Genomic DNA, 24,192 nt, shown 5'->3' with positions numbered 1-24,192 from the left:
TAGTTGTCTTTAGTTTTTACACACTCAGCATAACAAGCATACGACTCTTGCATGGGTACAATAACGGCAATACAGCTGTTATTCTGTCCTTTAATTCAGACAACAGAATGGGGCAGTACAGGCAACACATAACTGATCAGCACAGAGTTGGTAACAGTCTAAGGGCTTAACATAGCATCCATCCAAAAATTTCCACTTTGAAGTATTGGTATGTAGTTACAGTTTGATGTGGCCCTACAGAAGTTAACATCTTGCTTTGCATGGCAACCGATTTATGCGCCCTTGACATTTACCAACACATAATTTATTGCAGTAGAACATTTCATGACTCCAAAAGAAAGCAGCATATTAAATTAGAAATGTGCATTTGTGGGTGAGAGAATGGAGGTCTTTACCATAGGAAAGAGATTTTGACAAATGGTTTTTCGTGTTTTCTTTTTGTAAATGTAAAGGACAGCAGTGGACGTGATCCTTCCAACGCAAGAGCAAATCCCAGCTTCGAGAAGCAGGCACATTGTCTTATTTCAGTCAAAACATGGAGGACAACTTAAAAATGTTCCCTTGGCTTGGCAGACATACAGTACATGGAGGTTTACATTGCAAGAGAAGAGCTAAATGCGAAGGATTGCACTACTTCCAATCACCAATACTATCAATTTAATGAGCATTGACATTTTCACCTCTGGGGTATCAATAGTTTTCTTCAATAGCTTCTCTCCTACATCATGTATAATTCTGAAAACAATGTAAATCACCTTACAACCCATTCCCAAATTTCTTGCTCCAAAACAATGTTCTGTTTTTCTCACATCGTGTTTTTGTGTACACCGCAAGTCTTTATCAATACGCTGTTCTTACACAATTGACCAAACTCTTTCTTAGATAAATGTCTTCAGACACGCATGCATTCATCTGCAATCTGTTTTGACGAGTTGTTTCCATTGATTCCTTGCCCCAAACTGATATGGTTTTACTTTGGTTTAAGTCCATGGGGATAACTAGGTAGGACCAGTGAAGCTAGCAATCTCCCTGGCCAGTTCCTGACCTCCCACTAGGCATTCTGCATCTCCTTGCCAATTTTGTAACTCAGAATTTTATTCCAGTCGATCTTGGTGCGTGTGACGGGCAGCTGGCGACGTAGAGCCTTAAAGGTTGTATCAGACATGGCCTGGTAGTTCTCACTGATTGCAGTCTGGTGATGAAAGAGGAGCAAAGTGCATTATTACTAGTGTACGTGTTATATTTTAACTTCATGAGTCACATTAAACCAACTGCTACTCGAGATACAGAATCATAAGAGGAGCAGTTTACCTGGTAGTCATTTTCAGCATGTTCGATAATGTCAACAAATTCCTTAGCTGTCTGAGTTTCACTCTGAAACACAATGAAGCCAATCCAGATACAATATTTAACCAACACATAAAGAAGCACACAACAAAGAGTCACCATTCTGAAGAGCAAGAGTAATGGTTTACTTACAGTCACTGATATGGATTGTTCTATCTCTTTATGACTAACCAATTGCACATTACCATCTTCATAGTAGTGCACCTAGATACAGAAGGAACAGGGTTCGTTTTTTTCCATTGACCGTTACCCAATTCATCACTCAAACAAAAAAGTACTCCGAGGTGAACTGACCTGTATCTTCAGCACTCCTACTACCTGTGCAGTCGACTGACCAATGGTAAGTTTCCACTCTGACCGACAGCGACCATTCCTGTTCGGCAAACGGATCCATCCATCACTTTAGTTAGTGGCAACATCATTTATAGTCTATTTCACTGATTTTAAAAACAAAACAAAACAAAAAAAGAAACTAAATTAGAGGGTACAGTACCAAAAGTTTTTGGGTTGAAACTGATGTCCCTCAATGCAGGCTATGATCGTTTGCTGGCCGTCAACATTTTTTCCATATACCTGTGACACACACACAATACACAAGGCGAGAAAATTGGTCAAATGTAGTTTGTACACTACTCCAGTGGGGCTTTGACTTACAAGTTTAATTTGTTCCATGACTACACTTTTTACTCAGAGCACTTGTATTTTAAATCATCATTCTCCATTAAAATCAGTAGAAAAGCCATTACTCCAATTCTGCGCCACATTGTGCCCCCATTTGTTGTGCATGCATTGGCCACCAGAAGGCAGTAAGATAAACTTCCTGTACTTCCTGAGGCTGCTGAGGAAGCATGGCCTGCCACAGCAGGTGCTCCGACAGTTCTACACGGCAGTCATCGAATCAATCCTGTGTTCTTCCATCACGGTTTGGTTTGGGGTCGCCACAAAAAAGGACAAAATCCGACTTCAACGGACAGTTAGGACGGCGGAAAAAATCGTTGGCACCGCCCTACCCACTCTTGAGGACTTGCACACTGCAAGAATCAAGACAAGGGCACGGAAAATCCTCCTGGATCCCCCGCACCCTGCCCACCACCTTTTTCAGCCACTCCCCTTAGGCAGACGCTACAGATCCATGCGCACCAAATCCAGTAGACACTTAAACAGCTTCTTCCCTCTAGCCATTAACTCCTTAAACAGTCACTGACATGGTCACTCTTCTTGCACCACAAAATGGTACTACAAAACTACTGGTATACTCTAAAATGGTTCAATGATTTTGTTGTTTACGATGATACTAGTGCAGCGTGTTATACCGGAGACAAATTCCTTGTGTGTTCTACATACTTGGCCAATAAAGATGATTCTGATTCTGATTCTGATAAAGGCATTGGTTATAACACCGCAATGCAGAGGCTAATAGCCAGTGTGTTATTCTTTTGCTTTGATTGCTCGCATGAAACTACGGGCGCTTCCTAGAGCATTCATGTTATTGTTTTGAATATAAAATGCGCAAATTTCCTTGTTTAATGTTTAGTTTGACAGTAAATGTCAATTTGGAGTGACATTAAACAGCTTAAAGACTTTCTTTAAGAATAGTTCGCCATCTGACATAATGCTGGTTCTTGTGACATGAACTGTGCTACGTTCTGTGCTGCCCTGGCACACCCCAAAGGGACTCATATCTCTTAAACTTTTAAATTGGGTCACTTGTAAGACAAGGTACCATTGTATTATTTTGCAGCATTTAGGTGCAACTCACTGTGGAGACTCCAGTAGGGTAGTGCTCTCTGACATAGGCACTAAGGGCATTGTCACAGGAATCCCTCCAGGTTTTCAGAGATGTGTCTCCTTCATATGGTTGCACATCACTAACTTCTTTCCGTAGGTGGTCAAAGCGGAAAGATAAATTGTTGCGAGGGTCCAGGAAGCGCCCCTGACCCAGGTCACCATGTTCGGTAATCAGAACCTGTAAATAAAACACAAGAAGGTTACAATAAAATAAAATAAAATTGTAAAACAGTGTTTCTGGAATGAAGGAAAGGTTATGGAGATGCATACCGGGTCTTCAAAGCCATCAAGTCTGGCAGGTGTGAACTGATCCATATTGTACTGGGCAAAGGAGCTGGACACATGGGATGGATGAAATCATGCAGTTAATATTTGAAATTTCATCTGTAGAAGAAATTTCATCTGTGTTGTATGTTGCAGCACATTTGAAAATAAAGTTGTACTTGACTTGATTTGTCATGTTATTAGAAATATCTTTTTCCATAATAAATGGTACTTACTGCGATGCTCCCTCCCTGAGAAGGGTATCATTGTCAAGAAGAAGGCGCACATCTGTAAAGACAAAAATACACATTGGCCTTTTCACCTCACCCTTATAGCTGGAAATGTAGATGGCCAAATCCTAGGGGGCTGCCTCCAAATGCTTTGGATACAACCATGTTAAACAGGTAAAAGTACAAACTGGTTTCTTTTATTATGACTAGCTGCACCTCTATTCCAAGCACACAATCCAAACATGGTTCATTCAAGGTGTTTTTTTTATTCTGCTGTATTCTGATGAATTAAGTGAATGTGACTACTAAATCCAAAAATGTATTCATTTGGCAGATTAAATATGAGCAATTTACTTAACAGATTTTAGACCAAACTGTTAACTGACTAAATTAATTGCAAGTTCTGTGCAAAATAACTGTCTTGATTGATTTGGTGCTTTATTTGAACATGTACACAAAATGTAAGAAAAATATACAATTATTTATTCAACACAGTTTACATGTTCAAACAACAATAGGGAAGTAAAAAACTTCTCGTTCTACCACCGTCTTAACACGTTTTTGACCGAGTTATCATAGACTATTCAGATACAACATACTCGGTTGTAAATGTATCCAAATACCGGTACTCCAAATCCTTAATGCTGAGGTCTTACCATTGAAGACTTCATTGAACTCTCCTGGGGGGGCACGGGTCACAAAGTTAGCTGCAATGCGAACCTTTAAAATCAAAAACAGATGCGCAGTATGAACATTAAAATGAACTATAATCCAGAAAAAAACATATCGTGTCTGCTCGTGAATTCAAGATACCACCTGCTACTTTGATGGCGTTATTACAAAAAAAAAACAAAACTATCACAAATAAGCGTGAGTCTTCATCGTTGCAGCTTTGATTCTAGGGGTTGTCCACTAGGCTCAATCGAAACTAAACGACCTGAAATGGGCACTTCAAGTAATGTGAGGATCCCAAATATTTCAGCTGCAACTGTACCCGTCTGACACAAGCAAACCTTCCCATTGGCTGACATCTATCCGGGTGAATTACAAGAACTAACGGACACGTTAACTTAGGAGTAACTGTGCTTTTAATTCCAATGCACTGTACGCAACAATTAAAGGTTGCATCACACAATTATCAGGCTGAAACAAATCCCGCTAGCTGAAGATGCCTTACCAGCACTGGCTAAATGTTAAGCGAAAGCTATCTTGGGAAATACAATTGTTTTTTTCATTTCACGGCGTCACCGAATCACGTAGCGGTGCGTGTATTTTACCTGTTAGCAAACTAGAGCGATTGGAACCGTGAATGAAAGAAGTTTACAAGATTCAAACCTTCTCCTCGTCTGACAGCGGTTCCTCAACGTCAGCCATCTTGGCTCATTGTGACCCCACCTAAACGCTCGGAGTGATGGAACCGATGCGATTGTTGTAAGGACAAGTACACGGAAAAGTGGCGTATTGTACAACTTAAAAAGAAAAGACCACACTACACTATGACGAACATTTACAAGTATTATCAACTGTTATAGGACAAAAAAACAACAAAAAAACGAAGACCGGCGGGGCGGGGGGGGGGGGGTTACTCGGGCTTTTATTACAACTACTTCCTGTTGTTTCACAGAGTAAAAATTCATTTGAAATTAAAGAATAACGAGCACGAGTTTCAACCATAAGTTATAATTTCGTAAAGTTATAGCAACCATCACAATTAATTTAGTTCTTATATTCAACAGTTTTTGGGAATTATTTGACTTAGTTATTTATTTTTGCGGTGCTGGTTCTTTTTATTGTGAATAAAATCAAAGGAAATCGTTTTGTGTATCCTCATCAACTTCATGTGCTTTCAACCACAGTGACTACCAACCTCCAGTCATGGCTTCGCAGGTATATTTCACCCCATTAGTGACCATAACTTACACATCTGACACTAGATCACGTGTACGTGTTTTGGCGTTGGTAGTTAAGCTTTCTGTTCATGAACTCACTTAACTCTTATGGTAGTCAAGCTAGCTTGCGGTTAGTGTCAATGCTTGGTTTCGTTTTTGACTGTCAGTTACTGCACTACAGGAAGTTCTCGATTGAAATACTGTAACCTGGTCACACATTGATAGACAAAACTGCCCCCCCCCCGCCCCGTTTTGCCTGTACCTGGCTACGTTAAGTATAGTATTACCAATGGTTGGTAAGTAACAAAGAGGTTTGATGATATAGATCGGGCTTTGCTGATGCACGTTCCATTAGTGCCGGCTGGCTTGTCCCTTGGTTGAAAAATGAACAGGGAATTGTTCTCTTAGTGACAACTGTTGCCAATTGCAGGTAGTTTGTTTGATCGTTGTGCTGGATGTTATTAGGTGATTGGCAACCCAGAGGAAATCGCCAGACTCTACAGACAGCTCAGCCTCTTCCCCTCACTCAGCAGAGCAGATGTTGGACCTGTCTTCACCTCTCAGTATGGAGGCAAATACAGCAACATCTACACAGGTTTGTGTCAACGTCGAGGCCTACACTTCCCACTATGATCACCGACATTGATTCTGATCATCTGCTGCAGAATGGAGCCAGCGCGATCTGGAGAGGAATGAAAATGTCAAGTTTTGCAAACAGTACATCGTGTTCCATGATGACAAGTCTGTGGTATTTTCAGCGCCATCCGGAAACTGCACTGAGGTCCAAGGAGTGTATGTACAAGCTATGAAGTTAGATGTATTAGTTATTTTGAATATGTTCCAATATACATGTTTTTTTCCCTTCTCGTGTCAGGTTGCTAAGTAAAGATTCCCCATCTGGAGAAATGAAGGCTGTTGTCAGAAAAAGTATAGTAAAGGGGGAAGACAACCAGTTTCTGGAGGTTTGGTGTTTTATTAATACTCTTGAGCAGTGTTTTTTGTGTCAAGGACCAGTTGAGACAAGTGCATGTTGTTTGCGGACCGGCAACCATTTTTTTCCATCCATCCATCCATCCATCCATTTTCCACCGCTTATCTGGGGTCAGGTCGCGGGGGGCAGCAGCTTTAGGAGGGAAGCTCAGACTTCCCTCTCACCAGCCACTTCTTCTAGCTCTTCCTGGCGGATCCTAACCATGTTTTTATTGCTTTTAAATCGCCAGTTTGAAAGCACTGGTACTGAAAACAAAGACAGATATACATGTAGATTAATTAAACATTTCATTCACATATTTTTTCCCCATTCATTTTAAACAGCATTATTGTGCTGTACAACAAATGTAAAATAAAATATTATAGAACCACAATGAAATGGACCAATCAAGAATAATAAATACACCCTAAATTGTAAACATAATTTTTAAGTTTTAAAGTTCCACATACGGCGTTAGCATCATTGTGCAATGAAACACTTTACCCCCCCCCCCCCCCCCCCTGCACACACACACACACAATCTTGCTGCTGTAGACTGCAAATTTCCACAGTGTGGGACGAATAAAGGTTATCTTATCTTATTTCTACTTGCAAATGTGACTGATAAAGAAATGACACGAATTATTGCTGCTTTTGTCTGGTGGCTGCCTTCTAGTTATTAGCGGCTAAATTATGGCAGGCTGTGCAAACGCTGCTCGCATTTTCATGCTTTCCACTTGTTCACTTGGGTGCCGTGCTACTGGTACTAATGATTCAATAGGTTTCATGTATTGAAGACATACCATGCACAACAGCTTCCTCCTCCACTTCACTCTGAAGATACCGCCAGGGGAGGTCCTTTTCTTGTCAAAATAGCTTCATTTTCAGAAGTCATGGCTGGCCATCAGCTGCGCATTTAGCTGAACCTTTGGTCAAATTGTTACCATTACTTTCTGTTTACTGCTACTTCTTTCATTTATTGGCGGATTCTGCTGATTTCAACTTGCAAACTGATTGGCTAGTGTCAAGCACATTTCCGCAATGTCTGATAGACTAAATTTGCTCACAAGTCTGCCTTTGTGCGGCCTAGTCCCAAATGGTACTGGTCCGCTGATGGGTGATTGGAGACCACTGCTTCAAAGCAGTGGCCCTCAAACATTTTAGTACTACCTAAAAAATGCATAGCTCTCCAAGTATCACAATAATGACCAACACTGAATACAATGGCGTAGTAGGTCATCGTTTTCAACAAAAATGAGACCGATTTTATTCCTGAATACCACTTGTTTTACACTGGTCTTTGTAACTGAGTTTCTATTTCATAGAGTTTCTACTTAGCTTCTACAATGAATTTATTCTTCAGATCTGGAATAAAAACATCAAGATGAAAAGCATCAATCTCACAGCTTTAAAGAAGCATGGGAAAGTTTATGAAGATGGTGAGTTACCGCAAAAATCCCATTCACTAAAATCATAATTCCATCCATCCATGCATCCATTCATCCATCCATCCATCTTCTACCGCTTATCCGGGGCCGGGTCGCGGGGGCAACAGCTTTAGCAGGGAAGCCCAGACTTCCCTCTCCCTAGCTACTTCTTCCAGCTCTCCCCGGGAGATCCCGAGGCGTTCCCAGGCCAGCTGGGTGACATAGTCTCTCCAGCGTGTCCTGGGTCTTCCTCGGGGTCTCCTCCCAGTGGGACATGCCCGGAACACCTCACCAGGGAGGCGTTCAGGAGGCATCCGAATCAGATGCCCAAGCCACCTCATCTGGCTCCTCTCGATGTGGAGGAGAAGCGGCTCGACTCTGAGCCCCTCCCGGATGACCGAGCTTCTCACCTTATCTCTAAGGGAGAGCCCGGACACCCTGCGGAGAAAACTCATTTCGGCTGCTTGTATCCGGGATCTCGTTCTTTCGGTCACGACCCATAGCTCGTGACCATAGATGAGGGTTAGAACGTAGATCGCCCTTTGGCTCAGCTCCTTCTTCACCACGACAGACCGATACAACGTCCGCATCACAGCAGACGCTGCACCGATCCGCCTGTCGATCTCTCGCTCCCTCCTGCCCTCACTCGTGAACAAGACCCCAAGATACTTAAACTCCTCCACTTAGGGCAAGATCTCCCCCCCCCAACCCGGAGGGGGCACTCCACCCTTTTCCGACTGAGGACCATGGTTTCAGATTTGGAGGTGCTGATTTTCATCCCAACCGCTTCACACTCGGCTGCGAAACGCTCCAGTGAGAGTTGGAGAGCCCTGTTTGAAGGAGCCAACAGTACCACATCATCTGCAAAAAGCAGGGATGCGATACTGAGGCCACCAAAACGGACCTCCTCAACGCTTCGGCTGCGCCTAGAGATTCTGTCCATAAAGGTTATGAACAGAATCGGTGACAAACGGCAGCCTTGGCGGAGTCCTACCCTCACTGGAAACGATTCCGACTTACTGCCGGCGATGCGAACCAAACTCTGACATTGGTGGTATAGTGACCGAACAGCCCGTATCAGGGGGTTCGGTACTCCATAACCACGAAGCACCCCCCACAGAACTCCCCGAGGGACATGTTCAAACGCCTTCTCCAAGTCCACAAAACACATGTAGACTGGTTGGGCGAATTCCCACATACCCTCGAGAACCCTGCTAAGGGTGTGGAGCTGGTCCACTGTTCCACGGCCGGGACGAAAACCACACTGCTCCTCCTCAATCTGAGGCTCGACTTCCTGACGGACCCTCCTCTCCAGCACCCCTGAATAGACCTTACCAGGGAGGCTGAGCAGTGTGATCCCTCTGTAGTTGGAACACACCCTCCGGTCCCCCTTTTTAAAAAGAGGGACTACCACCCCGGTCTGCCAATCCAGAGGCACTCTCCCTGTTGACCACGCGATGTTGCAGAGGCGTGTCAACCAGGACAGCCCCACAGCATCCAGAGCCTTGAGGAACTCCGGGCGGATCTCATCCACCCCTGGGGCCTTGCCACCGAGGAGCTTTTTAACCACATCGGTGACTTCAACCACAGAGATAGGAGAGCCCACCTCAGAGTCCCCAGGCTCTGCTTCCTCCAAGGAAGGCGTGTTGGTGGAGTTGAGGAGGTCTTCGAAGTACTCTGCCCACCGGTTCACAACGTCCCGAGTCGAAGTCAGCAGCGCCCCATCCCCACTGTACACAGTGTTAGTGGTGCACTGCTTCCCCCTCCTGAGACGTCGGATGGTGGACCAGAATTTCCTCGAAGCCGTCCGGAAGTCGGCTTCCATGGCCTCACCGAACTCTTCCCATGCTCGGGTTTTTGCCTCGGCGACCACCAAAGCTGCGTTCCGCTTGGCCAGTCGATACCCGTCAGCTGTCTCTGGGGTCCCACAGGCCATAAAGGCTCGGTAGGACTCCTTCTTCAGCTTGACGGCATCCCTTACTGCTGGTGTCCACCAGCGAGTACGAGGGTTGCCGCCACGACAGGCACCAACCACCTTACGGCCAAAACTCAGATTGGCCGCCTCAACAATAGAGGCACGGAACATGGTCCACTCTGACTCAATGTCCCCCGTCTCCCCCGGAACATGGGAAAAGCTCTGTCGGAGGTGGTAGTTGAAACTCCTTCTGACAGGGGATTCCGCCAGACGCTCCCAACAAACCTTCACAATACGTTTGGGTCTGCCAGGACGGACCGGCATCTTCCCCCACTATCGGAGCCTACTCACCACCAGGTGGTGATGAGTTGACAGCTCCGCCCCTCTCTTCACCCGAGTGCCCAGAACATGCGGCCGCAAATCCGATGACACGACCACAAGGTCGATCATCGAACTACGGCCTAGGGTGTCCTGGTGCCAAGAGCACATGTGGACACCCTTATGTTTGAACAAGGTGTTCGTTATGGACAGTCCGTGACGAGCACATAAGTCCAATAACAAAACACCACTCGGGTTCTGATCAGGGGGGCCGTTCCTCCCAATCACGCCCCTGCAGGTCTCACTGTCATTGCCTACGTGAGCATTGAAGTCCCCCAGTAAAACAAGGGAGTCCCCAGCAGGAGTACTCTCCAGCACACCCTCCAAGGACTCCAAAAAGGGTGGGTATGCTGAAATACTGTTTGGTGCATATGCACAAACAACAGTCAGGACCCGTCCCCCCACCCGCAGGCGGAGGGATGCAACCCTCTCGTCCACCGGTGTGAACCCCAATGTACAGGCACTGAGCCGGGGGGCAATGAGCATGCCCACACCTGCTCTGCGCCTCTCACCGTGAGCAACTCCAGAGTGAAAGAGAGTCCAACCCCTTTCGAGAGGACTGGTACTGGAACCTAGGCCGTGTGTGGAGGCAAGTCCGACTATATCCAGTCGGAACTTCTCTGCCTCACACACCATTTCGGGCTCCTTCCCTGCCAGAGAAGTGACATTCCATGTCCCAAGAGCTAGCTTCTGCAGCCGAGGATCGAACCACCAGGGTCCCCACCTTTGGCTGCCGCCCAGCTCGCATTGCACCCGACCCCTTTGACCCATCCCACGGGTGGTGAGACCATGAGAAGGGGGACCCGAGTTGCCTCTTCGGGCTGAGCCCGGCCGGGCCCCATGGGTGTAGGCCCGGCCACCAGGCGCTCGCCAACGAGCCCCACCTCCAGGCCTGGCTCCAGAGGGGGGCCCCGGTGACCCGCGTCCGGGCAAGGGAAACTGAGTACCATCGATTTTATTTTTCATAAGGGGCTTTGTGAGCCGTGCTTTGTCTGGTCCCTCACCTAGGACCTGTTTGCCATGGGTGACCCTGCCAGGGGCATAAAGCCCCAGACAACTTAGCTCCTACGATCATTGGGACACACAAACCCCTCCACCACGGTAAGGTGACGGCTCACGGAGAGGATCATAATTCCTAATTACAAAAAAAAAAAAAAAAAAAAACAAGTTTGACAGACATTCCTCAACAAGTCAAGTCAACAGTATTTATAGAGCACTTTCAAATAGCCATCGCTGCATACAAAGTGCTGTACATGGAGCAATTTAACATGCACAATAAACAGTAAGACAAAAAAAGAGCTCTAATTACAACAATATGGAATTAAGAGTCACAGAATAACATGAATGTGGTTTTGTGTCCTCAGAGATCTTTGGTTGCTTGGTCTGGTCCCATTCTGAGACACACCTCCTGTATGTGGCTGAGAAAAAGAGACCCAAGGCCGAGTCTTTCTTCCAGGTCTGTTGAGAGCTGCTGGTTTGGTTGTAGAGTCTCCCGAAAAGTAAAACACAATTATAACTCACACAGCCTGTAATTACTAATAAAATCAAAAGGTCTGTTGCTTCTTTACACCATTAGGCATTTTCGTTGTCTGTGTTCATTGTTGATTTATTGCTTTTTCTTAAACTTAATCTGCAATCGGTTTGGCGATCAGTCCATTGTGTACCACAACTCTTGCCCAAAATCAGATGGGATTAGCGCCAGCTTGTGATGGGAAAATGAATCTTCATGATGCACTTGTGATATTTTTTTTACTCCTCTACATGGTGCTCTTGATTTAAAGACGAAGGCTAGTTTCCACTGTGTCTTGTAATCAAGAGTGCCAGATAGATTATCACATATAAATTATCGCATGTGCTTCGTGAAGCTTCATTTGTCCGTTACAATCTCCATTTTAATTGTAACCCTCATTAAGACAGGAGGTTTAGAAAGTAAATGGATGATTGCTGAATATAAATTTATAGTGTGCATGACTACGGGTGATTCACATCTTGATAAAAACTCACAATCAATATTGCACATTGTGGTAAATTCCGGTAAATAATTCTGCGTTTCACTTTCTGATTGTAGACTGAGTCTTCACTGTTGTCCTCTTCTGTGGATGAGGAAGGGACTTTGAGATTGGAGAAAAAAGATGCTGTCAAAGTAGATAAATTTCACACTCACGCATTTTATTTTTGATTCTGTGTTATGTGGCTCATGGCAATGTTGTTTTTGCTTCGGTTAACCTGAAGGGAGAGCAGTTTGCCTTCTATGAGGACTGGGGAGAAGCGCTGGTTCAGAAGAGCAGTCCAGTGCTGTGTGTTGTGGACATTGAGGGGAACAATGTTTCTGTGTTAGAAGGAGTGCCTGAGAACATCTCACCAGGACAGGTTGGTGCACAGTGTACATGTTTCCTTTCATTTGCAACTCCTGAGTAAAACATTAGCGTGGCTTAATTACCAGAGGTTCGGTAACAACATGCCACATATTGCAGGTGTTAGTTTATGAATTTATATCGTATCGACAAGGAACTTAGCTTATTTGAATGCCAGTTAATAGGAAATCAGTCCATTTCGTGTTTGAACAATCAGAGTGCTTTCGGCCTCTCTTGGTCTGTGCAGGCATTTTGGGCTCCAGGTGACACTGGTGTGGTGTTTGCTGGATGGTGTCACGAACCTTTCAGACTTGGACTCAGGTCCTGTCACAACAGGAGGTGATTTGATCAGCACAGTCTCTATGTTAACTCCGATTGAGTTTGTCTCCACTCACCACTGGTCATTTTTCTGCTTTTTGGGTCAGCTCATCTTTGTACTATGTGGATCTCACTGGAGGGAAATGTGGTAAGTGCAACCAGCTAAGCTTTAGAGCTGCTACTCATTCTAGTATGCAACTCTGGAAATGTAATCAAGACTGTGCAAATGGATGTGGTTACCTTTGTGTTTTAACTTACCGATAGATTGCTCATTCATCATATTGCATGTTTTGTACCTCTCAGAGAAGTTGCTATCTGGGAACAGTGCAGTGTCCTCGCCCAGGCTGAGCCCAGACCAGTGCCGGATTGTCTACCTGGAATCTACTTGCTATGGACCGCACATGCAGTGTAGCCGACTGTGTATGGTAAAGCTCATTATACATTATTATTATTATTATTAGTCATATTTTCTCTGTTGCATTGTTTGGAATGTTTTTTTAGGGGGGTTGTGGATAGAGTACAGTATACTTTGTAATGTTGAAGCACGTATTCCTTTCTTTTGTAGTATGATTGGTATACTAAGCAGACCTCAGTGGTGGTGGATGTGGTGAAGAGACCAGGAGAAAGTAAGTAACATTTGTCGCACTTTTTGCTGCACATTTTGCTCGTAAAATTTGTCTTGAGGCTTTGTGTTTGTGATTGTACAGATGGCTTCACTGGCATCTATTGCAGTCATTTGCCCTCTAAATGCTGGTCAGCTGATAGTCAGCGAATTATTGTTGCCTGTCCTCAACGCAGCCGCAAGGTCTTTGTTATTTCCTAAGACTAATTGCATTTTTTTTAAAGAGAACTAGACAGTCGGTTTTGTTTGTTTTTTACTCACATGTTGAATGTCCTTGAGTAAAGGTTGTTCTTGTCTGTGTTGTAGGAGTTGCTGATGGTGGATATAAATACAGGGAGTGTCACCTCTCTGACTTCAAGTGAGTCAATGCTTATTTAAAGCTTATTAAGTTACCGGTACATGAATGAATGGGCTCATTTTTATCTTGTCTGCAGATTAATTCTAGAATATGTTATGCACATAGAGTACTTTGTTAAAGACGTCTTGAAAACCTGCTACGGGCGCTTACCCATTATGTATTTTTTGTGCTCAATAGCGTGCACAAGAGTCTAACACAGGCCCTGTCTAAGGATCAGGCTTGTCTGCATTGTAAATCATTTAAAATCTGTCCAGCAGCGATCAGCCAGGATCTTGCTGCAGAACAAGTAGAATTAGAGTGGGAGTGATGCATGGGCTGAGTTGTGGTGTAGCCTAGAATCGGGTGGAATAGCATGTAGTAAGTAGAGAGTGAACCAGTTTTGAGCCAGTACTAAGCCGAATTGTAAAACCAGTTTAGTTTGGTGTAACTCTGGTACAGCACAAAACGAAAATCAGACCAATTGAGCAGTGTACTGATTTCATTTCCATGCATCCCGGGTTGTCGGGAACTTAAGGAGTCTAGAGAAGCAAACCAAAAACAGACGGGTTGTTTGAGTGCTTGCTTATGTTTTGGGGCTAAGATGACGCACCAGGAAATCCAACGGTCCAAAATGTCTTTCAATCAACAAGTCTATTTCTAGTCAAATTATTTCATGTCTTCTGTAGAGTCTGGCATGGGTGCTTGGAATCTGCTGACTGTCGAGCGAGATCTGATAGTGGCAAGCTGCTCTTCTCCAAGCTGTCCTCCAAGTCTGGTATTCATTTCTTGATTCAAGTATTACATAGCACGACTGGATTTTCTCTTCCATTATGAGGTCTTGTTCAGGACATAGACCGACCTCAATCGTCAAACAGTCACAGGTGACTTTCTTTGAACGAGTACCCTATTTGTAGGTATTGTCTTGTTGAGAGAAACCAAGACAACGAAAGTCTGTTTTTCAGCTACAATTGATGGAGAAACACAATTTAAAGATCTGTGTTTGAGTGACTACCCAAGCAGTGGGGTGCGGCCCCTGGTATATATTTTTTTTCTTCTTGGAACGGGTTAAAGCCTGACACACAGGAAAATTACAACCTAGCATTGCAATGAACTTGCATCACAACAGTTACACATAGCAAAATGAAGTCTGACGCACAACCTTGCTCGGCAACCAACTTTGCATAATAGCACCACTTACAGATAGCGTGATCAGCTGATACAATGATACAAGTTAACACTGTAAAATGTAAAATTTCCACTACAGTATGCTACTCGTTTCCATCATTTTTCGCAAGGCTGTTTTTGTGTGATCACATTGCACAGGTCTGTTTTGCACTCCTCTCAGAAAAAAAATAGCTCTGGCTTGTTAAAAATGACTTTTCCATGTTTATTTTTAGTTCTGATGTTCAGTGGGCTCTCCTCTTTTGCCTCGTTTTCAATTAGATTTTCATTCAGTATTTTTATGTTTCTCACTTTTTAGATGCCCAAAATGTGTTGACAGCTAGCTGGAATATTTTAATCGACCTTTCACAAATAATTTTGAGGGGTGTAGTCGAATTCATTTTTAATGTCAGTAATTAATTCACTACTGTATAATTATAATGGGGCGGCACGGTGAACTATTGGTTAGCACGTCGGCTTTATAGTGCAGAGGTGCAGCTATCAATTCCATCTCCGGCCTTCCAGTGTAGAGTTTGAATGTTTTCCTCGTGCCTACGTGGGTTTTCTCCGGGTACTTCAGTTTCCTCCCACATTCCAAAAACATACGTGGCAGGCTATTGGAACACTCTGAAATTGTACCTAGATGTGATTGTGAGCGCGAATGGTTGTTTGTCTCTGTGTCTTGCGATTGTCTTGCAACCAGTTCAGGGTGTACCCCGCCTACTACCCGAAGACGGCTGGGATAGGCTCCAGCACGCCTGCGACCCTCATGAGGATAAACAGATTACAAAATGGATGTGTGGTTGGATAATTATAGTTACAAAACACTTTCTTGTGGTGTGTCGTCTTCATAATTCGGTCCACACTAACAAGTAAACTGTGAGTGCTGAAGGTCTCAGCTTAATTATTTTTCTTAAAAACTGATCACAGGCCATTCCATTGTTTTGAATCCAAAACAAGATGACATTTTTGCCCACTTTTTGAAGCTTTTAAGATTTTAAACACCCATTTGTTCCTTTATTAACAGTTCTTTCTGGTGACATTGGTCCTGCTGGGGGAAAAAAAGATTTTCAACTTGTTGTCACATGCTTGCTATTTGATAATGAAAGATGGGTGTGTGTGTGTATCTGTATATATGATCTTCTTCAACCTTTAAATTGTATCACGCTAAGAGGACAACACATTTTAAAGAATGTCTTGACCAAAGTTTGTGTTTTTATTAAAGTGAGAGGTCCCACTAACAGCCAATGACGCTCATAGCAGTCAACAATGATGTCATGAATGTTGTTTTACTTAGATGTCTTGTTTTACAGCACAATAGCCGTAAATATTCCAACTATGAATCAGTAATTGCATTTTTGGACAAATGTGCAAGTTTTCTAGTTATTGTTCCACTTTATGCAATAGTAGGTTAAAAAGAAAAATGGGCAGTCCTCCCATTGCAACGTGTCTTGTGTCTCACATCTAGAGAGTGGGTTTCCTTCCAACCAGGGATTCTGAAGAAGTGGTTTGGATTACACTGGAGGAATCTCAGACAATGCTGGAAATTGATTGGCAGATCTTGACGTTCACCCCTCCCTCAGAGCAAGACAACAGCCAATACCGTAGGAGTAAAATTCTGTTTTAGCTTTTTTCATTTTCAATTGTACATATTGAGTCTATTTTGTCTTAAGGTAAGATCTTCGAATGCTGTAAATATAAATTGTACACCGACAAGTTCTTTACATAACTTTTGATGGCTTTATGTTAACTTTTGCTTGTTAGAGTTGGGTTTGGTTTTTTGTCTTCGTGTTGTTTAGTTCGAGAAAAGAGAAAAATTGAAATGCTTTCAAGTACCGGTAACATTTTTATGAACTGGTAGTGAACCGGCAGATGTTTTTGTTCATGTGAAGGCAAAAATCTATCCAGGCAAGCACCAATATTTGTGAGAATATTTGTTGTCTTGCTAATCGTCTGCACTTGGAGCTATTTGAATGGGCATCATTCCATTTTCTGTTTTCCAGCCGGCCTTGATTTTGAAGCTTTACTGATCAAACCAAAGGATGTGAAAGATGGTGTCAAGCTGCCTCTCATTGTGATGCCTCATGGTTGGTGTTTATGGTGACATAAGTCTGCATTACTGGTCTCCTAGTGTATTGTCTTATTAAACTGTATTTCAAATGATTTCTTGCATTAGGGGGTCCACACTCAGTGATTGTTGCGGACTGGCTTCTGTCCCCCGCTGTGCAATGCAGGCTTGGCTTTGCTATTTTATTAGGTACGTTCAAACCCCCAAATGAAACCTTAGAATAGTCCACCTCACATGTGCAAATGCTAAGAATTCAGGGATCTCAAATCCACAACCCGGTTTGCTGTGTTTTGTTTTTTTCAGTGTTGCACACATTTTCGGACCGCACACGAATCATGTAATCCACACACATCTGTAGTCCTTTCAAAGTTGTAAGCTCCAACTTCAAACAGTGCTGAATGCGACAATGGTCACTCAACAAGTGTATTCTTCAAGATTTTGTTTCCCTCGCTAAGATGTCGGAAGAGTCCTCATGTAGTATCCAAAGTAGGAATCTAATTGTGTATCAAACTCTGCAAAATTTGCAAAGAGTGCAAAACTCTTTCTGCTCAATTGAAATTCACATTGCATATTTGCATCTCCATATCTATATATCTTTTTGGTTTGTTTGTTTTTGTTTTGCTTGTTTCCAGTGAACTATCGTGGATCGCTTGGATTTGGCCAGGACAATATCCTTTCATTGCCCGGCAATGTTGGCACACAGGACGTCAAAGATGTTCAAGTAAAATTAATAATCCTCCTTGCTTTCAAGTAACTCGCATGGCAATGGTTATTTTGTTTTACCTCTGTGCAGATTGTTTCTTCAGTAGTGTTTTATTTGTGTAATCACAATTGAGAAAGAATTCATTTCAGTTACGATGGTAACTATGCAAGTTGTTTTCATGTTTTTTCACCAACAGTTTGCCGTTGAAAGTGTTCTGAAAGCTGAGGAGTTTGACAGGCAGAAGCTGGCAGTTACCGGAGGTTCCCACGGCGGCTTCTTAGCCTGTCATCTCATTGGCCAATACCCCGGTTACTACAAGGCCTGTGTGGCTCTCAACCCTGTCGTGAATTTGGCCTCTATGGTTTGCACCACAGACATCCCAGACTGGTATAGTCTGATATCTTTGTCTTGTTTTATATAACTGCCACCAATGTGCATCAACGCATCTTTTTCACTGTTTTAGCAATTCATCTATACACCCTGGGTAAAATAAATAAATAAATAAATAAAAGTTCCATCTTTTACATTCATTGTCGTCGTGTCCAATTCTTACAGGTGTGTGTTTGAGGCTGGCTTTGACTACAGTGCAGATAGCATACATGAACCTGCTGTTTGGGAGCAAATGTTGACCAAGTCTCCAGTCCAACTTGTGGCACAGGTATGAGAAGTGATTGTGTTAATTAATAATAAGCTTGTGGCTGTTAACTGGTGCTCATTCAGCTGTGAATTCACATGAATATAGGTACAGACACCGGTCTTACTCATACTCGGAGAAGATGACAAGCGCGTGCCCCACAAACAAGGAATTGAATATTACAGAGCTTTGAAAGCAAAGCAGGTGCTTGTCCGGTAAGCTGCTTTTATGACCTCTCTCTTTTGTGGTTTCTGTCATATGAATTGCTCATTCTCTGATGCTCTGATTTTTGATGCACAGTTTGCTGATATACCCGGGAAACAACCACTCGCTGTCCAATGTGGATGCTGAGTCCGATAGCTTCATGAACAGCGCTCTGTGGATAATACAACACTTAAGTGTGAGTGATGGGGCTTGAATGAAAAGAGGATAGTGTGTTAACTCCAGCAATAGAATACTAACAAAGGTTCTTTCCTGTTTTCGGGGTGTTGTGAAGCCAAACCAAATCAGTGGTGAGTCCAGAACACACTTTGTGTTCGTTTAATTCTGTCTGTGTTGGCGGTGATTACTATCTTCTACAGTGTGTATGATTCTTAATGTGTATGATTCTTTTCGTAAATGTCCTAACTCTTCTAAAACTTGAATAAAGGCCGTTTTAAATTTGTATCCATGCTTTTGTCATTCCTCGATAATGCATTCATAATGTCTTATGGTTATATTTAGGTATGTGGAGTGAAACTGCAGTTTAGTTCCTCGTAAGTCTGTTTAGACGCGTAGCAGACTTGAGTGCAAAGCTGAAGCATGAACCACTTGAAAAGTGATAGGAAAAAATGTATTCACAAGGAAGGTGATCTATTGCTGTTAAGTACCTTCACAAAATTGTGTATTTCCACATATAGATAATAATGCGTTAGAAAAGATAAGCGTGATAGTTTGAAGTCAAACAATGAGTCCATCTATGTTCTTCACATCAACATTTGTCATCATGATCTTTGAGTTGTCACAAAATCAATGAGAATTATTTTTATATTGAATCAAATGTGCATGTACACATTTGATTCAATATTAAAATTGATAATGTATTTCCAAGTTTTTCTTCAGCCTTGCACCCCCCCCAGGATAAAAGTCTCGCTCTGCTCTGGCCTTGACACAGGAATGAGAAAAACAAATACATGTAAAATGAAAAGGAAGTCTAAATTTAACTCCCCTCCGTGAGTCGTCACCTTACCGTGTTGGAGGGGTTTGTGTGTCCCAATGATCCTAGGAGCTAAGTTGTCTGGGGCTTTATGCCCCTGGCAGGGTCACCCATGGCAAACAGGTTCTAGGTGAGGGGCCAGACAAAGCACGGCTCAAAGACCCCTGATGATGATTACAATAAATGGATCTAAGTTTCCCTTGACCGGACGCGGGTCACCGGGGTCCACCTCTGGAGCCAGGCCTGGAGGTGGGGCTCGTTGGCAAGCGCCTGGTGGCCGGGCCTACACCCATGGGGCCCGGCCGGGCACAGCCCGAAGAGGCAACGTGGGTCCCCCTTCCCATGGGCTCACCACCCATGAGAGGGGCCAAAGGGGTCGGGTGCAATGTGAGCTGGGCGGCAGCCAAAGGCGGGGACCCTGGCGGTCCGATCCTCGGCTGCAGAAGCTAGCTCTTGGGACATGGAATGTCACCTCTCTGGCAGGGAAGGAGCCCGAGCTGGTGTGTGAGACAGAGAATTTCCGACTGGACTTGCCTCCACACACAGCCTGGGTTCTGGTACCAGTTCTCTCGAGAGGGGTTGGACTCTCTTCCACTCTGGAGTTGCTCACGGTGAAAGGCGCAGAGCAGGTGTGGGCATACTCATTGCCCCCCGGCTCAGTGCCTGTACATTGGGGTTCACACCGGTAGGCGAGAGGGTTGCCTCCCTCCGCCTTCGGGTGGGTGGACGGGTCCTGACTGTTGTTTGTGCATATGCACCAAACAGTATTTCAGCATACCCACCCTTTTTGGAGTCCTTGGAGGGTGTGCTGGAGAGTACTCCTGCTGGGGACTCCTTTGTTCTGCTGGCGGACTTCAATGCTCACGTGGGCAATGACAGTGAGACCTGGAGGTGCGTGATTGGGAGGAACGCCCCTCCCCCCTATCAGAACCCGAGTGGTGTCTTGTTATTGGACTTCTGTGCTCGTCACGCATTGTCCATAACGAACAACTTGTTCAAACATAAGGGTGTCCATATGTGCACTTGGCACCAGGACACCCTAGGCCGCAGTTCGATGATCGACTTTGTAGTTGTATCATCGGATTTGCGGCTGCATGTTCTGGACACTCGGGTGAAGAGCGGGGTGGAGCTGTCAACTGATCATCACCTGGTGGTGAGTAGGCTCCGATGGTGGGGGAAGAAGCCAGTCCGTCCTGGTAGACCCAAACGTATTGTGAGGGTTTGTTGGGAGCGTCTTGCGGAATCCCCTGTCAGAAGGAGTTTCAACTCCCACCTCCGACAGAGCTTTTCCCATGTTCCGGGGGAGGCGGGGGACATTGAGCCCGAGTGGACCATGTTCCGTGCCTCTATTGTTGAGGCGGCCAATTTGAGTTGTGGCTTTAAGGTGGTTGGTGCCTGTCGTGGCGGCAACCCCCATACTCGCTGGTGGACACCAGCAGTAAGGGATGCCGTCAAGCTGAAGAAGGAGTCCTACCGAGCCTTTATGGCCTGTGGGACCCCAGAGGCAGCTGACGGGTATTGACTGGCCAAGCGGAACGCAGCTTCGGTGGTCGCCGAGGCAAAAACCAGAGCGTGGGAAGAGTTCGGTGAGGCCATGGAAGCCGACTTCCGGACGGCTTTGAGGAAATTCTGGTCCACCATCCGACGTCTCAGGAGGGGGAAGCAGTGCACCACTAACACTGTGTACAGTGGGGATGGGGCGCTGCTGACTTCGACTCGGGACGTTGTGAATCGGTGGGCAGAGTACTTCGAAGACCTCCTCAACTCCACCAACACGCCTTCCTTGGAGGAAGCAGAGCCTGGGGACTCTGAGGTGGGCTCTCCTATCTCTGTGGTTGAAGTCACCGATGTGGTTAAAAAGCTCCTCGGTGGCAAGGACCCAGGGGTGGATGAGATCCGCCCGGAGTTCCTCAAGGCTCTGGATGTTGTGGGGCTGTCCTGGTTGACACGCCTGTGTAACATCGCGTGGTCAACAGGGAGAGTGCCTCTGGATTGGCAGGCCGGTGTGGTAGTCCCTCTTTTTAAAAAGGGGGACCGGAGGGTGTGTTCCAACTACAGAGGGATCACACTCCTCAGCCTCCCTGGTAAGGTCTATTCAGGGGTGCTGGAGAGGAGGGTCCATCACGAAGTCGAGCCTCAGATTGAGGAGGAGCAGTGTGGTTTTCGTCCCGGCCGTGGAACAGTGGGTGAAGCGGTTGGGATGAGAATCAGCACCTCCAAATCTGAAACCATGGTCCTCAGTCGGAAAAGGGTGGAGTGCCCCCTCCGGGTCGGGGAGGAGATCTTGCCCCAAGTGGAGGAGTTCAAGTATCTTGGGGTCTTGTTCACGGGAGGGATAGCAGGAGGGAGCGAGAGATCGACAGGCGGATCGGTGCAGTGTCTGCTGTGATGCGGACGTTGTATCGGTCTGTCGTGGTGAAGAAGGAGCTGAGCCTAAGGGCGAAGCTCTCAATTTACCGGTCGATCTACTTCCCAACGCTCATCTATGGTCACGAGCTATGGGTCGTGACCGAAAGAACGAGATCCCGGAGAGATAAGGTTTGAAGCTCGGTCATCCGGGAGGGGCTCAGAGTCGAGCCGCTTCTCCTCCACATCGAGAGGAGCCAGATGAGGTGGTTTGGGCATCTGATTCGGATGCCTCCTGAGCGCCTCCCTTGTGAGGTGTTCCGGGAATGTCCCATCGGGAGGAGACCCCGAGGAAGACCCAGGACACGCTGGAGAGACTATGTCACCCAGGATGGATGGATGGATGGATGGATGAAAAAAAAGGTAATCAGAAGCTATAGCAAGAAGACAGTTATGTTTTTGATGTAAAAACAAACAAAAAATGCTGTCTCTGTGAAACAATTATAGATTAATAATTAATGAAGGTCAGGCTATTATTTTTAGAGCTCTACTTCATAATTTGACATGGTGGATATGCTCAGTGGGCACGTCCACCTCACAATGCAGAAGTTTGGGGTTCGATTCTAGGCCCCGGGCTCCCTGTGTGGAGTTTGCATGCCTGTGTGCGTTTTCTCTGGGCACTCCGGTTTCCTTCCCCATTCCAAAAACATGCATGGCCGGTGAATGGAACACACTAAATAAGGGGTCACCAACGTGGCACCACTTAGCCCATGAGGACCACACCAATAGCCCTCCAGTGCTAGGATTGTGATTTGCTCGTAGAAATTATGATTTAAAAATGCAAACACTGGCAGTATTGTGAGACATTTTTAAGACGACCACAGCCTGAAAAATTAAAATCATTAAGTATTAAAAATAACACATTCTAATATTATTTAATGTAATGTGTACAGATGTTATTTTAGACGTGTATCAATTTGGTAGCCCTTCACACAATCAGTACACACGGTATCTCTCTCACTCTCAAAAAGGTTGCTGACCCCACTCTAAAATTGTCCCTAGGTGTGATTGTGAGTGCGGATGGGTGTTGGTCTGTGTGTGGCTTGCGATTGGCTGGTCTGTACCCGGCCTACTGCCCAAAGACAGCTGGAATAGGCTCCAGCATGCCCACGACCCTTGTGAGGGTAAGCGGATTAGAAAATAGATAGAGTGACATTAGCCCAGGTCCAGATTGACCTGCAAACATTAAGTGTGAATGGAAAATGAACAGCAAGTTTTATGATCACTTGTCGCCCATGTCTGAAAGCTATGATGATGATGCTGCTGCTGGTGGTGATGATGATAATGATGATGAAACGGTCCAATCCTAGCCTACATGTCCATGGAGCTGGGGCAGCAGTCCTGTCGCGCACGCGCCAACAGTTGGGAGCGCGAGCGAGCCCACGCGGACACCACGAATGCTGGCAGGCAGCAGAGGTCACGCACGAAAAGAGGCACAGTTGAAGAGATGACACCGTGATGGAGTAGCCCACTCCGGACAGGTGGAGGAGCCAGCCACCGGTTGTTGCAAGAGAGGTGCGTACGTGGAAGCCGGTGAAGGGGGGTTCCGTGTTTCCTCGCTGTCAACTATGTGCATGACAACTATGTAGATTGAGATTAATTATTATATAAGGCATCGGAGTCGTGTAGCATGTAGCCGCGCGCATAGGAGCAAGAAACTAATCCCCTCATACAGTTGCAGTAGAGCTGCGCCGTGGCGGCGGCGGCGTCTGCAGGAAGAGGCGCAGCAGGCAACCTTTTACACTCGCATGCCATAAAAATAGTGGATGGCGAGTTGAAATGTTTTACGAAGGTGTCAGGGCGTCTTTTAGTGACGTCACTCGGCAAAGCAACGAGTTTTGTTCCAGGCAACAGTTGGCCGTCACGACAATTTGGGGAACAAGGGAAATACATGGAGGTACTTGCAGTTGATACATTGTTACAATTGATTTTGCTCGGTTTTTGTTTTGCTCTTAGTTATCGCACTGTGTAACTTGTTATATTGGCTGTCAGTGACTTTATGCCACGCCGGTTTAAAATGTCCAAACCAGTCACATGTCCGCTGTTGTAGCAACATTTTTGGTGATTCCAAAAGATTAATTCATTGTGTGCAACGAGGAGGGATGAGAGATTGACGGCTGTGTGATGATTGACACGCAGATTAACCAATCACTCAATTGAATGTTGTGCAGTGACCACTACCGTCC

At 45.1% G+C, this 24,192-nt stretch overlaps 3 protein-coding genes across 6 annotated transcripts in view; 2 read left to right on the top strand and 1 right to left on the bottom strand.

Annotated features, from left to right (window-relative positions):
- Nucleotides 1-52: 52 nt before the first annotated feature.
- On the bottom strand, nt 53-5,170 carry capza1b (capping actin protein of muscle Z-line subunit alpha 1b). Its single transcript, XM_052057283.1, has 10 exons — nt 4,965-5,170; nt 4,286-4,349; nt 3,636-3,687; nt 3,406-3,469; nt 3,107-3,313; nt 1,841-1,920; nt 1,642-1,720; nt 1,480-1,551; nt 1,312-1,374; nt 53-1,192 (listed from the first exon to the last, which is right to left on the bottom strand). The coding sequence occupies exons 1-10, from the start codon at nt 5,001-5,003 to the stop codon at nt 1,052-1,054; spliced, it is 861 nt and encodes a 286-aa protein (XP_051913243.1). The 5' UTR covers nt 5,004-5,170; the 3' UTR covers nt 53-1,051.
- Nucleotides 5,171-5,370: 200 nt separating this feature from the next.
- apeh (acylaminoacyl-peptide hydrolase) lies at nt 5,371-19,071 on the top strand. The gene is made up of 23 exons (XM_052057208.1): nt 5,371-5,516; nt 5,984-6,113; nt 6,184-6,310; nt 6,393-6,480; nt 7,852-7,927; nt 11,573-11,664; nt 12,277-12,351; nt 12,441-12,578; nt 12,810-12,901; nt 12,988-13,028; nt 13,184-13,305; nt 13,446-13,506; nt 13,588-13,685; nt 13,809-13,860; nt 14,526-14,614; nt 16,469-16,604; nt 17,004-17,087; nt 17,177-17,257; nt 17,701-17,789; nt 17,968-18,158; nt 18,327-18,429; nt 18,514-18,620; nt 18,706-19,071. Exons 1-23 carry the CDS (start codon nt 5,505-5,507, stop codon nt 18,821-18,823), a joined length of 2,202 nt encoding a protein of 733 aa, XP_051913168.1. The 5' UTR covers nt 5,371-5,504; the 3' UTR covers nt 18,824-19,071.
- A 3,958-nt stretch (nt 19,072-23,029) lies between these two features.
- The window catches only part of LOC127595580 (ERC protein 2-like), a 175,269-nt gene continuing 174,106 nt past the window's right edge, over nt 23,030-24,192 (top strand). The window contains exon 1 of one of the 4 annotated variants that reach the window (XM_052057193.1): nt 23,030-23,521. The gene's annotated coding sequence lies outside the window, so the exon portion shown is untranslated. The other 3 variants (XM_052057192.1, XM_052057190.1, XM_052057191.1) reach the window with 3 other exon arrangements.

Source organism: Hippocampus zosterae, chromosome 2, assembly GCF_025434085.1.
Source record: "Hippocampus zosterae strain Florida chromosome 2, ASM2543408v3, whole genome shotgun sequence".
Classification (NCBI taxonomy): domain Eukaryota; kingdom Metazoa; phylum Chordata; class Actinopteri; order Syngnathiformes; family Syngnathidae; genus Hippocampus; species Hippocampus zosterae.
The sequence above is the reverse complement of the archived record's forward strand: the minus strand, read 5'-3'. Positions and strand labels throughout refer to the sequence as shown.

Coding starts and splice junctions, on each gene's coding strand:
- apeh (XM_052057208.1), top strand. Junction 12,579..12,809: donor AGAACATCTCACCAGGACAG/GTTGGTGCACAG, acceptor TGGTCTGTGCAG/GCATTTTGGGCTCCAGGTGA. Junction 13,861..14,525: donor TGTCACCTCTCTGACTTCAA/GTGAGTCAATGC, acceptor TGTCTTCTGTAG/AGTCTGGCATGGGTGCTTGG.
- capza1b (XM_052057283.1), bottom strand. CDS start 5,003: ATGGCTGACGTTGAGGAACCGCTGTCAGACGAGGAGAAG. Junction 3,314..3,405: donor TTGATGGCTTTGAAGACCCG/GTATGCATCTCC, acceptor TTTTATTTACAG/GTTCTGATTACCGAACATGG. Junction 1,193..1,311: donor ATGCTGAAAATGACTACCAG/GTAAACTGCTCC, acceptor TTTCATCACCAG/ACTGCAATCAGTGAGAACTA.